This window comes from Dermacentor albipictus, unplaced genomic scaffold (assembly GCF_038994185.2).
Source record: "Dermacentor albipictus isolate Rhodes 1998 colony unplaced genomic scaffold, USDA_Dalb.pri_finalv2 scaffold_20, whole genome shotgun sequence".
NCBI lineage: Eukaryota > Metazoa > Arthropoda > Arachnida > Ixodida > Ixodidae > Dermacentor > Dermacentor albipictus.
Window position 1 is genome coordinate 3607925 of NW_027225574.1, and position 14059 is coordinate 3621983.

General features: G+C 44.1%; 1 protein-coding gene across 2 annotated transcripts in view; it reads right to left on the reverse strand.

Moving 5' to 3' along the window:
* LOC135919966 (presequence protease, mitochondrial) overlaps window positions 1–14059 on the reverse strand; it is a 198813-nt gene that overhangs the window by 18294 nt on the left and 166460 nt on the right. For both annotated transcript variants that reach the window (XM_070529293.1, XM_070529292.1), the window contains 2 exons: window positions 6927–7060; window positions 3335–3430 (listed from right to left, as the gene is read on the reverse strand). In XM_070529293.1, the coding sequence (XP_070385394.1) occupies window positions 3335–3430; window positions 6927–7060 (230 nt within the window). The remainder of the gene's footprint in view (window positions 1–3334; window positions 3431–6926; window positions 7061–14059) is intronic.

Consider the following 14059-nt stretch of genomic DNA (forward strand, 5'->3'; position numbering starts at 1 on the left):
AGTGCTTGAAAGTCTCGGAGGAGTCTCTAATCATGTCCTACATTTACCTCAATTTCTCAAGTATTAAGGCTCTGTTCGCCATAATATTGATACCTTAGAGATTCTTGAACAGTAATCTATCACTTTAGTTTTACTTAATATTTGCCTTTAGTGTCCCTTTAAAAATTCACTAAATAGTATATATGTAGTTATGGAGTTTAAGACACAATAAAATTGTGAAGTTGAAGCCAAGCAGTGCTAAAGTCATGTATGCATATCAGAAATCTTATGACTAGCATCACTTTTGAGACATCTGTCCTTAAATATGCTAAGAAATACATTGGCTTCCTAGTTAATTTTCCCGAAAGCTTTCCTCCTGCAGTTCAGGATTATCTTAACTAGAATGCCAATACATTTTTAGCAGTTATTCAAGAAGGATAGCTCAAAAGTGCTGTTAGACTTAGGACGTCTGCTAAGGGGAGATGCTGGTTAAAAAATTGCATTTTATTGCAATAGCAATTATATGGACACTCCAAGCGCATTTCCGCCATCAGCGTGGGTGTTGCCATGAAGTTCCATATGAAGTCCAAGGGTGACAACACTGTCGCTGCGTGCCCTACGCTGTATGTGCGAGTGAAAGTGCGTGAGGGGAGCCGACGATGGCGGCTCAATCTTGCCTGTGTGAAAGGGATGAATGTGAAGAGGAAGTGCACCGTCTTCTCTCACATGCGAAACACCCAATGTTGCAAGGTGCCAGAGGGGAGGGGGGCAGCATTCTCTCCGCCTGCGACTACATATGTGGCGGCTGCTCGTGGCCACACGGATGTGTCTTGAGAGCGATCTGCGTTGGGGGCAGGGTCTAGGTACATCGGCGGCTCATAGCTTTGTGCATGCTGTGTGTCCTCGGCACTCACTTTGCGTTGAAGTGATAGACAGCATGAATGTCACATTGCTCGCTGCTGCTGCCATGTTTCCTCAAGCCAATGTTTTGACAGCGAGTGTCCGCAGTCATCAAGTGTGATGCATTCATGTTTGCTGTGCGCATTGACACCATGCTTGTTCATTTAGTTTGAAAGCGAATGTTTACAAGTTGATATGGCCTATAAAAGTACTATCCTTACTTTGTATGGCTGTCTGCTAATTTGCTATTGCAATCAATGCTTTGCCTTTGGGGCGAAACTAACTTTTGAATCTTTCAAACAACAATTTTTTTTAGATTTCAGTTGCAAAATTATGCTTTAGCATTCAAATTTCATGTGTCACTATAACCAAGACATTTCTCCATCCAGAAGACTGCAAGAAGTTATTCTAATTGAGTCATGGTTGTAGGGGCCTCATTCTTCTAGGGTCGAGCTGTAGGAGCCTCATTCTTCTATTCATGCTAGATTTATGTGGGTCACAATTACAAGTTTTGCCAGAAGGTGAGCTTTCCTGGCATAAGTGAGCCCTAGCCATGAGTGAGCTGGCACCAGCTCATTCTTCAATTTTCGCTCAATTAATTGCGCTGTTGTAGAGATGGCCACTTCTACAGCCGCACTGTGGTCTAACAATGGCCACAAAGGCTTTGAGGGGGTACTACAGGAGCTGGGCAACGTTCCAACCCGGGAGTTGATTCGCGCTGAGTGACCAGATACACTGGAGGTGAATCAGAGGAATGTCTGGAAAACAGACAGCTGAAGCTAAACCTTGTTATCACAGTGCAGAAAAAAAAAAAAAAGCCTGCTTGGAGGAGGAAACTCACATGTGTTATAAGCATACCACCTACACAGCAGGAGAATTTGAAGTTTGACACTTCTGCAAATATTGGTCTGCATTTTGGCCGTATTTCATGCAGGTTGAGCAATCCTCATAGTAAAAAGTGTATTTAGAAGTTTCAACTTCGTTTTCCTCTGTTTTCAATCTTACACTATTTTTACTACTTGTGCACAGAAATTCTTGTAATTAATGTGACTCAATAGTGGCCAAACCTGGTATGCATATAGACAAGGATATCTAGAGTCAAGTGTTCAGGCCTTACCATAACTTGCAGCAATAGTGATTATGCTAACTTTAGGAACCCAATCATGAATGCTCTCAATAACTATAGCCCAAATTATTTTTTTTTAAACCAGAAAGACTAAACAAAAATAAGTTTTAGCTCACTTACAATTAGTTGTTCATAAAAAGCAATATATGCTATATTATGATGCTCTCCTATGCCTGGTTTGAAGCCAAAACCTTGCACAAGAGACCATACTTTTCCTACTTTGAGGAGTCACCGAAAAATATCAGATTAAAATATTGAAAAACTAAAAAGCTATTTGAAAATCGGTGACTGAACTCTATATTCTGCATATGTTTAATTCAGTTTGATTTATTATTAGAAAATATGGATCTCTAAGGTAATCTCCCTTAAAAGGGCCCTCCACCGGGCCCCATTGTAAATTTTAGTTTCAGTTTTTAAACTAGAAGTTCTAAAACACTGTCTGGGGATTGTTTTGCTGAAATAATTTTTCGCAAATTGGCTTATTGTTGGAGGAGATAGAAGGAATCAAATGCCGTGTTACCATAACTCCAGGAGGCAAGTGCAGCTCCTGACAGAGACACTCTCTCCCTCTACATCGAGCAGCATCCATGACATTCCTTCCACTCCTCCCATACCGAAACCGAGAGACCACGTTGAGTTCACCTGACTAGCCCCGCCTCCATTTTTTCTTCCTCTTCCCTTTTCGCCATGTAGTGCCTTTCCGGTGGCAGCGTTGCGTGTTCCGCATTAGACAATTTGCCAAAGTAACGTGTCATGATGAGTGACGTTGCTAGGAGTGCGTTTCATGTCACAGCGTTTATGCGTGTTACCTCAACTCTCTGGCTGGGAGCGGCAACTGGGCGTTGCAATTTGTCATGCAAGTAATATCTGCCTCTTCCAGAAATCCACCTAAAAGGCCGAAAAGTGCTATCTGTCACAGGCGATGTAAAAGAAAAAAAAAAAAAAGAAGAGAGTTCAAACTAAATGTAGGTGTTACAGACATGGCTGCCATTTGGGGCATTTTAGCATGACTAAATTAAAAGGTGTGTTGATCGACTGCGTGACAAATTAACTGAAGCTGACTACAGCGACCAGCTCTTTCACCTTCTTATTGACTCTGCTGTTGCCCTGAATTTAGAATCACAAAGGTATAAGGTACAGTGGCATGACAGTTGCGATCAAAGGCCCTTACATAATGAGCACTACCCATTCACTAGTAAGATAAGGCACAGTTGAAAAAACCAGACCAGGTGGTACACACAAACATGTAGGCCAGCAAATATGACAGCCCGATTTTCACGCCTAAGCACATGAAGTGGAAGGCCTTACAACCTTGCAGACAGCACCTACTCTCTGTGGACAAGCCAGTGTTTCCCAGTCTCTGTGAACTTATTTTCAGGGCCGATGACAGCGACACTTGACGTGCAGCTACCTTCACCAGCACACCTAAAATGTGGGTAGAAGCAAAAGCAAGCATGTAAAACAGGTTTGTATAAATAAAGTTCTGAGGAAGTATGTAAGGCGAGCAAGGTATCACGCAGAACAAAAACTGTCATCTGCTCAACTGTAGCATAATTATAAAAAGGTAGTCATTTTAGTCATCATGAAAAGCAAACTTCGCATTTAACGGAATCTTGCTATTTCGCCACCAAGTTTGCTTTTATGAGGAGGACAAGATGGCTGCTCTAGTTGCATGATCTCCTTTCACAATCTACAGTGTTTACACATTTGTGTACGCAATTTGTTTCTGCGAGTTCCATGCAGTGGTGGCAAGGAAAAAAAATTGCCATGAAAATCGAGCTGCATGTAAATTGAACCCTCTGCCTTACATAATATGGCACCACTTCAGTGTGCAGAATATTACTGCACACAACTTTACTAAAGGCACTACCATATTCGACAGGAAGTTCAATGAGCTGCATTTCATCAGCTAGGGTAAAGGATAGTTTTTTTCACCTTTTCTTTTGTGATGCATGCAGCCAATATTCACCTTCCACATGTGATTTGACCCAGTAATTCGTTAATTTTTCTTTAAAAATATTTCGACATAAATGGCTCTACATTAAATTGAGATTTAATTACTTTATAACTACAAGGTCCCATAAGAAACTGCTCAAATGATTGTTCTACTTCCACGATTTTTTCCAATCGAGTCTGTACCACTGAGAAAAAATTCTTGACCATACTGCCTTTTCCAGACTGCTAAGACAGGTAGTATGAGACATGGTTGGTGCCCTGATTGAATTATACACAATGGTTTGCTGTAAATATAAGTTTATAAGATTAAATTTAAGCAAGAAAGTGGCATTTAAGTTATGTCTACATTGGATAGTTGCAAATATTTACCTTAGTTTGTAGCAAAGGTAGTACAATTTTACAGGTACTGCTCTCACAAGAACAACTTCTTTACAACTTGCTGTTAATGGCCCTGTTGCTGGAAAACCAATGTGACTCCCCATTTTTAGCAGCTCTCTGTGTATGCCTCGACCCAGTTTCACTACACAAGCTCGCTATCATTAACTTGTACCTAATTCTCTACTCTTCATTACCAACATTGCTGAAATAACAGTGACCAAATACTTTAATTGCATACTTTTTTTGCACATGATGTTTTCTACATTGAAGTGAGCATAGCATAAATTTTTACTCGTACGCTGAGCTACTATGTGAATTAATGTAATGATGACAATACTAACCATATGGAGTGGTTCACTGTATTGATGGAACATGGTGATAATAGCACATTCTGAGGACGGGACACAGAAAGAATGCACAGAGGACAGTCGCATTCTTTGTGTCTGTTCCATGTCTATAACCATGTTTCAACAAGCCAGCAACCAACTAGCCCATCTAAGTCGCTTAATTGGTTCAGTGTAACATCTCTGCTATTGTCTCCCTTTCACTGACTGCTACTGCTGATACAGAATACTATAAGCTAATGGGCAAGCATTAGTGGTATTTTTCAATCAATTGTTAGCACCACAACTTATAGTCATGAAGTAATCCTGAGGTCCTATTTTGTAATGACACATTTTGTGATCCATTCTTTTTGTACTGTCACTTGCTCTGAAGAAGCCATGCTGCCATTATTGGGCCTCTTCGATTTCCCACTTCTCGCTACCCGCAGGCTGCAACAGCCAGCCAGAGCCCCTTCATTTTTCTCTGGTTGCTCTATCCACCGCGTCACACACTTCTGCCGGGCGTTGTTTTACTTGGGCTGGATGGTTCTGGCTACCTGCCGGCTGCCAGAACCAGCCAGGATGATTTTGGTCTGGCTGCTCTCTGGAAGTTCTATGGCTAGCAGACGACTAAAAGAGGTGATGAGCACTCGCCGCTACCTTTGTGGGGACTTGACGATATTGCAACTTGGGCGCTTGAAGACTTTACTTTGCTCAGCCAACTGGCTACGGTCATCTTTGGATTTCCTCACTTCTAGCATTATCTTCTTAAGTTCTAACGCACCATTCCACAATGCGAGGTAGTGTGATATGAACAGCGGTGAACCATTTAAAGCTTTTGTATGTGCATGCGTGTGTGTTCCGTGAGAACTTCTCCCCGGCAGTGAACAGCGCGCCACGCTCTCATGCGTGTGTGTTATCTGCATCGTGTTCTTCGCAAGTTGTAGATGCTCATTCACACACACTGCGGTCATTTTCGGTTTGTCTTTCTCTGGTGGTGTTCCTTTTCACATATCTCGCATATATATGTGGCGATATCTCCTTTTTCTGCAGTTAGTGAAGGCATTGCAGTTAGCCAGGGTTTGCTCCATGTCTCCGTCGTATGCTTAGGTGGCAGTTCGAAACTGATGCGTGTTCGAACTGCAGGTGATTTATGTTAAGAATGCACTGGTTGAGTAATAGGCACACGTACATTAGCTTACTACTCTCATGATTGCAACCAACATTGTTTTTCATGTGAAACTTTTCGCTAGTCACAGGCGGTGTGCATTTTCATGCGCCAGCTGCATCCCCCGCTCGATAGGGTCATAAGAAAAGCTCCATCAGCCGAATCAAACTTTCTGAAATCGAAGCTCCAAGCAGGTTGGCACAAAATTTAATGTGTATAAGACATATCCAATATTCTGCTCTTTCCTGTCTTGTCAAGTGATGACACAATGCTAATTCATCAATGTCACCGGTGGGCAACATGATCGCTGCGAGCAGGGATCCTCCAGCAATCGCTTTTGGGGATACAATCACTTATGTGCGATTGCACGTCCTGGCATCGAACGAGTCGGAGGCCATCTGTTGTGCTGTGCAAAGTGAGGTTGGCCCAGTGCGCATCTTGTGCCGAGTCGCGCGAAATCTTGCAAAAGTGATTGTATCCCTGAATGCAACTATATATATTCAAGCTTGCAATTCATAAATGGGCTGACTATGCCGAGCGCCCGCCGACCTCTCCGAGTGCTGTCATGCTGGTAGCATGTTTACATTCATCCTGCGGCCAGCTGCCCTGGGGTTCGCTTTTGTAAACTTTGGGCAGCTTCAGGTTGTCTTGGAATCCCAGCCCACGTGACTTCCTATCAGGACCAGAACTAGCTAGTTGCCGTCAGACTGCCAGTGGGCTGCCAGAACTCCGAAAATCAAAGAGGCCCATTGGAGGCAACTTGGAGCAACGAATGATAAAAATGGAAAATGAAATTGATTATTACAAAATATAGTCCTTGTAACTGGTTCAGTTTTCGTCAGCACCTTATGCAACCTTGTAATTGGCTAGCACACAAACTCTGTCATTAGGCAAGAGAAAAGAACAGCAAGACATCACAAACTAAATAGTCACAGCCTACTGTACAGCAATAACACTAGAAGGAAATTTGGGTAAAACTAGTTCAAGGGAACTAACTTGGGCCAAACAAAGTCAAGGAAAGTGTCACTACTATATAAGCTCACAAATGGCAAGTAAAAATGCTATTGCATGCTCAAAGTGTGGACTCTTCACATACCTCTTGACTGCCGAGATGATGTCATCTTTGCTGCAGGCAAATATCCTCTGCCGGTGCTCTTGCCTCATCTCATCTGTCACACCATGCAGGAATGCTGCGGCCCCACGGTCACCTGGAGTGATTGGCTTGTCAATCTGCACTCGTTGGTAGAATGGCACTGCTTAGGCCCAGGACAGAGAGAAGTTGTGCGATTAAAGTTTTAGTCCTGCTGTATTACCAGATGGAACTGAACTGGCGAACCAGTAAAACTTGCTATCCAGCAGAGTATATGCATATTACATGTGCAGTACTTCTACTATGTCGCTACGAAAGTGGATAACCATATTTGTATAGCTGGTATGGCAATACAGCAAGGCCTAAACTCTCCATTGTGTAAGCAGAGTATAAATGCTGTGTGTGAACAGCATTGAAAGTTACATTGAGATTACTTTGGCAGAAGCAATGAATGTGCAATGGATGAAAAGTTGAAAGCCCCATATCTTTTTCCAGGGTGTTGTGAACCCAAAAGCCATACATACAAGCTGCAGAAGAGCCGCACTGTGCATGTGTTTAACAACATGGGTGAGAAGTGACACACCTCATGGTTTCTCAATGTTTACATCGGAGTGCAACTGTGAAATATGTCCTCCTGCAGCTGCTGTCAACTCCGGTCATGGTCACGTGGCCAGAGACGCCACTCTTACCCCGCAATTTAAAGAGAGTGATGCAACAACCCTCTTTCCCATTGCGAAGCCCACTTCACACAGGAAGTCTGCTTGGACATAACATAAGCAACTAAATAAACATTCATCTTCAGCCCTCTGATCTTGCGTTCCCTATCTACAACACAGGGCAGCAAGCAAAGTTGGCACTAAGCTGTTTTTAAGTGCTACGTCCAGAATATGAAAAAAAAAAAGCATTACCGTTTCAATGCCTAAGCACTGTAAGTATGCTTAGGCTATGTGTATTTAAGGCTGACAAGTTTCAGCTCTGACCCCAGCAACATACTGCAGCCAAACCTGCTGTGGCCATAAATGGCTCCAGTAGTTAAAGATGAATCTCCTTGAAGCCCTGCCTCAAGCTTTATTCTAAATAAATGGTTTTCATATTATGCAACTGCCACAATTGCTGGAATAGAAAAAAATATATATAAGCCGTTCACACAATACTTTGTGCACTTCACAGCGTTAGGTAAGTGCCTTGTGTGCCACACCACATTTTCATGCATGTGTGACAGTTTCTCATGTCATTGCATAAAACCGCATACAATGATGTTAAATCTTCTATGATAAGGCTGCCTGGGCCATGCCCCAGCAGTATCTTCAGCAGGCATGTATTGGGTATTGCAATGGCTGTCAAGCCAGGTTAACCTTGGTAATTTGGGGAAATCCTGGCCCCTTTCACACTCGCCTATGAGTACACATGCTACAATATAAAATGCCAATTTGACATCACATTAAATGAAAATCTTTTTTTTTCTTTTTTCACTCCATACAAAGACACCTTTTCTTTAAAGTTTGAAATTTTTAGAGCTTATTGATTTGTAGTTTATTTCATAACTTCAGCCTTTTGAGCTGTGAGGAATCAAAAGAGTTATTGCGCAAAAATTTACATTGCATAAGAACATTGTACAAGAATATAGGGCCCTTCCAAACAGATATGCTATGCCCCAAGGCGAAAGCTAGGTTAGAAATGGAAAAAGAAAGTCCCTATTGTACATGCAATATCACTAGGCAACTTGTGTTCAAATAGCTTTTACATAAGGTGCTAAAATTAAAATCTGGGGTTCTACGTGCCAGAACCTCTACACGATTATGAGGCAGACTGTAGTGGGAAACCGCAGATTAATTTTGACCACCTGGCTTTCGTTTTGATGTGCACTCAATACAAGGTACGCAGGTGTTCTACCCGCATCATTCTACATTCTGCATTCTACCCGCATCAGAATGCAGTCGCTGTGGCCGTGACAGAACTTGCGGCCACATGCTCAGCAGTGCAACGCCACAGCCACTGAGCTAATAATGAGGCAGGTTTTCATAAGGTGCGACCACTCCACTTTCCTTTCTCTTCTTCAAAATTAGTTACGAGCAGCAGACTGAACAAAAGTACAAAAAATTATGCAGATCCAACACACAGTGAGAATCTGTGTAAGTGAAGCTTTCTTCAGCCAGCAAGTTAAATGGTGCAATATGACAGGAGATGTGCTGCAGATTACAGTGATGAATGCATCGCTCAGCCACCACGGTGGATTGTGCAGAAAAAGGGGAACCTTTATTAAGCATTAAAACATGTTGAATCACAGGGCATTACATGCTTGCCTGTGTAGAAACATGCCACAGTGCCACAGTACCATGAGAGATGCGCAGTGACGTTAGGTGGCGAGTGTTTCCTGTGATTATTATCTACATCGTCAGCTAAAGATGCCTGCGCCCACTTTTCGTAAGTAAATTGGTCCTATGCGACCTACCTAGTAGGCCAAGCATCTCAAAGCACTGGCCTGCATGAGGTAAATTGGCAAAGATGTTTTACTCAGCCTTTTTAGGCATGCATCCATGGCCTAATAGAGCATCGCACTTCTGTGCTGGAGGAACCAGGTTTGAAACCAACCAATGGAAATGTAATTTCTTTATATATACAAACCATATTTCTGCCCGTAAAATTCATACCGAATATTTTTTTTTAATTGAATGGTAAAGTCGGGGAGTGGGTTATATGTGAATTTCACCTTGAGGTAGCGCAGCACGGCAGTGCAGCGCACACTGCCGGGAAGCCACACCTCAAGACAAGGTTCTCCATTTAAAAGGACACTAAAGGCAAATACTCAGCCGACGTGGACTGTTTAAATACCATTCCAGAAACCTTGCAACGCTTGTTTCGCACCAAGAAAAGACTTAGTTTACAAGAAAATTGCATCTGAAGGGTCCGAATGCCTTTTTTGAAATTCAAATCTCCTGCCACCCAACCGTGGGAGTGGTGACATTGCATATGCCACACCCCCCTTTGCTGCCGTCGGTGAGTAAAACCCCGTCCGACAGGCGGCACTACCGAGCAAGGCAGTGTGGTGGATTCGCCGCTGCAGCTGTTTTTTGGTGAAGTGGCGTAATAGAACGTTCGGGTATCCCGCGACATCACATGGAAGATGATTCTCTGCTGCTTGCAGTTTGCGCAAGTTTCGTGAGCCAGCAAAACCAGAGCAGCACTACGCAATAATGAAACTAGTGAAACGTGAAAGCGTGGGCAGCACAGCGTCGAACGAAAGTGAAACCTTTCGACCAGCTGCGCCATTGCGAAGGGCAATTTCAATGTTTTCTTTTCTTCTAAAAAATGAAATAGAACTAAGCAAGTAGCATTTTATTTCGTCTTATAATACAATATAAGGATGTTTTTTTCAACGAATGGTTGAGTACTAGTGACAGAATTTAACTGGGAGTGCTTTCGTCATTGGGCAAGTGCTTGAATATCCTGGGGGAGTCTCTATCCATGTCCTGCATTTAGCTCAATATCTCGATTATTAAGGCTCTGCTCGCTATAATATTGACGCCTTAGAGATTTTCCAGCACTAATCTATCAATCACTTTAGCTTAATATTTGCCTTTAGTGTCCCTTTAAAGGCCATTTAAAGCTTCCTTATCTCCTTGGGAACCCCATCCTCTCCCCAGCCAAGCATTTTGATCTTGATTTAGGCTTGCGGATTGTGCATCACGTGATCATAAGTCCCCCATTACCGCGGTGCTCTTTCAGTCCACGCGATACGGTGGAGGAGGAGGAGGAGGAATAAACTTTATTTGTGCACAGCAGATTTGAGACCTAGGCCTCTACCTAAATGACGGCCTCGAGCCCTTGGGCCCTGGCGGCATCTTTGGCCTGCTGGATTGCCTTGCGTTGGTCTTCCGGTGCACAGCTGAGCAACGCGGTCCCCCACTGCTCTCTGGTTTTAATTATTTTATTCTGTATGGGTGTACGAGGACAAGCCCATACCATGTGTTGTAGGTCCGCCCTTTCTTCACAGAATCTACATCTATCCGTGTAAAGGTCCGGGTAGTAGCGGTGGTAGGCCACCGGGTTCGGATATGTATCTGTTTGTAAGAGGCGCCATGCCGTCGCTTGCCGTCTATTTAACGAGGAGTGTGCCGGGGGGAAATGGGCCCTTCCCAATTTATAGTGTTTGGTGATCTCGTTAAAGCTGGTCATCCGGTCTCTCTCCGTTCCCAGTATTTGTTGCGTGTCACCTGCTCGGCCTGTCAGTTCTCGAGCCAGGTTGTGCGCTATTTCGTTCCCGGGAAGGGAGGAGTGTGCGGGTGCCCATATAATGTGAATGTCGCGATCTTCACGAAAGTTGTTTAAAATTCTCAGTGCTTCCGGCGAGATTCTTCCTTTCGCATAGTTCTTGACTGCTGTCTTGCAGTCGCTTACTACGATGTTGGCTTCCGTGGAGGCTATTGCCAGTGCTAAGGCAGCTTCCTCCGCCACCTCTGCCTTCCATGTTTTCACCGTCCCACTAACTCTGCAGTCACCCTCTAGACTCGTAGCAACTATCGACATACTCTGTCCATTTGCATACTCCGCCGCGTCCACATAGACCACGTCCCTGGCATCACGGAATCTTTTGTGGAGAGCTCTCGCTCGTGCGTTTCTTCGATCTTGGTGAAACTCCGGGTGCATGTTTCTGGGGAGTGGGGGTATTGATAGATGTTCCCTTATTTTCCTTGGGATGTCTCTCCGCACTCCATGCTGTGCTTCGTAGGTTATTCCGATGTCATCTAAGATGTGTCTCCCCGTCAAACTCTGCGTAAGCCTTTCATACTGCGCTACTCTCTGTGCCTCAATAAGTTCGTCTAATGTATTGTGCACGCCGAGCGCCAAGAATTTCTCGTTTGACGTATTTGCCGGAAGTCCCAAGGCTTGCTTATAGGCCCTTCTAATAATGCAGTTTATCTTGGCTTTCTCCGCAGCGTAGAGCTTGAGGTAAGGAACCACATATACAATACGACTGATTACGAATGTTTCTATTAATCGGATGAGAGTGTGCTCTTTCATGCCATAGTGCCTGTTGGATATCCGCTTTATTAGTCTGATTGTTTGTTGAATACTATTGTCAAGTAGTCTAATGGTTTCTCCGTTATGGCCGTTTTCGGATATGCGGAGTCCCAGTATTCTCAGGCTCTCCACTATCGGTATTGTGGTGCCTTCTACTGTGACCACAATGCCCGGCCTTTCCCTAATGCTTCTTCGACCCCGGCATGTGGGCCTATAGAGCAGAAGTTCTGATTTTTGCGAGGAGCATCTCAGTCCCTTGTCTTTGATGTAGTCTTCTACCGTGTTTACTGCGGTTTGAAGGATCTCTTCCACATGCCCATCGCTTCCACCCGCCACCCAAAGGGTGATGTCGTCCGCGTAGAGGCTGTGTCCGAGTCCTTCTATCTTTTCGAGTCTCGCAGGAAGACCAATCATTGCCACGTTGAATAGAAAGGGAGATAGGACTGAACCCTGCGGGGTACCCCTATTACCTAGCTTGAGTGCGTCCGATTTGGATTCTCCAATTGAAATCTTTGCGGTACGATCTGTCAAGAAGTCTTTGATGTACGCGTATGTTTTACGTCCTACATCCAGTTTTTGGAGATTTTGTAGTATGGCCTTGTGCGTGACGGTGTCAAAGGCCTTAGTTAGATCGAGACCTAGTATGGCCTTAGTGTCTAGACTTTTCTCACCCGCATCTATGATCTGATGTTTTAGTTTGAGCATAATATCCTGCGTCGATAACTTTGGTCGAAATCCAACCATGGTATGTGGGTAAAGTCCTCCATCATCCATGTATCTCGTGAGACGTGTGAGAACCACATGTTCCATGAGTTTACCGACGCAGGATGTCAGGGATATGGGCCTTAAGTTCGTCAGTTGTGGTTTCTTTCCAGTCTTTGGTATAAAAATAATTTGGGCTGATTTCCATTGACTTGGAATGCTGCCTTGCTCCCAGCAGTTATTCATGTAGTCCGTGAGAGCTCGGATGGATACATCGTCGAGGTTTCTAAGTGTTTTGTTACTTATCCCATCAGGTCCTGGTGCAGATTTTGAGTTGAGCCTGGTCAGTTCATATCTGACTTCTGCCTCCGTAATAGGGGTACCAAGATCTGGATTCTCGTTACCTAGGTAATCCGGAAGTACTTCTCTATCCGCATCTCCAACGTACATCTTTTGGAGCTCTCGGAAGAGCTCTTCTTCTGTGCCGTTGTAGCTGTGTATAACCTTCTGTAGATTGTGTCTTTGTATGGTTTTTGTACTTCCGGGGTCCATGAGGCATCGGAGAATGTTCCAGGTCTTGGACATTCCTATCTGCCTTTCCATCAAGTCGCACGTGGCTTCCCACTTCTGTTGGGTTAACCTATTTGCATATATCTCGATTTCCTTGTTTAATTCCACAATTCTCTTCCTTAATTTCCGATTATGTTTTTGCTTTTTCCATCTTTTCAGCATGCTACCTTTCGCTTCCCACATGTGCAATAATCTGCTATCCATCTCCTCTATACCTGCCTCCTCTGGAACAGTTTTGGTAGCTCGTTTAATGTTTTCTTGCAGTTTCTCTGCCCATTTCTCTATGTCCGTTATAGTGTCTTCCGCATCATCTTGTCGGATTTTGCGGAAAGAGTCCCATTCTACTAGCTTCAGTTCTCTCCCCCTCTTTTTCCTTGGGCCTGCTTGTACCGTTGTGACGACGACGTAGTGGTCACTACCTAAGCTTTCCTGCATGTTTGTCCATTGAGAAATTGCTACATTCTTCGTAAATGTGAGATCTGGTGTCGTGTCGTTGGTTACGCTGTTTCCTATTCTGGTTGGTGCCTGAGGGTCAGTTATGAGCGTTAGGCCTTCGTGCTGAGCGTCTGCCCACAGGCTTCGGCCCTTAATGTTCTCTATGCTGTATCCCCAAGCCGCGTGTGGCGCGTTAAAATCGCCGACCACGACTAGTGCCTGCTTGTGCGCTACGCTCAACACTTTGTGGAAGAGTGGGCCGAATTTGGGCTTGTGCCGGGGTGGACTATATATGTTCAGAATAAATAGACTTCCCTCTTCTTTACGGGAGGGGATTATTTCAATCAGGACGTGGTCTATGCCGCGCACACCGGTATCGTGCTCGACAGCCGAGAGGTTTCTGTGTATGA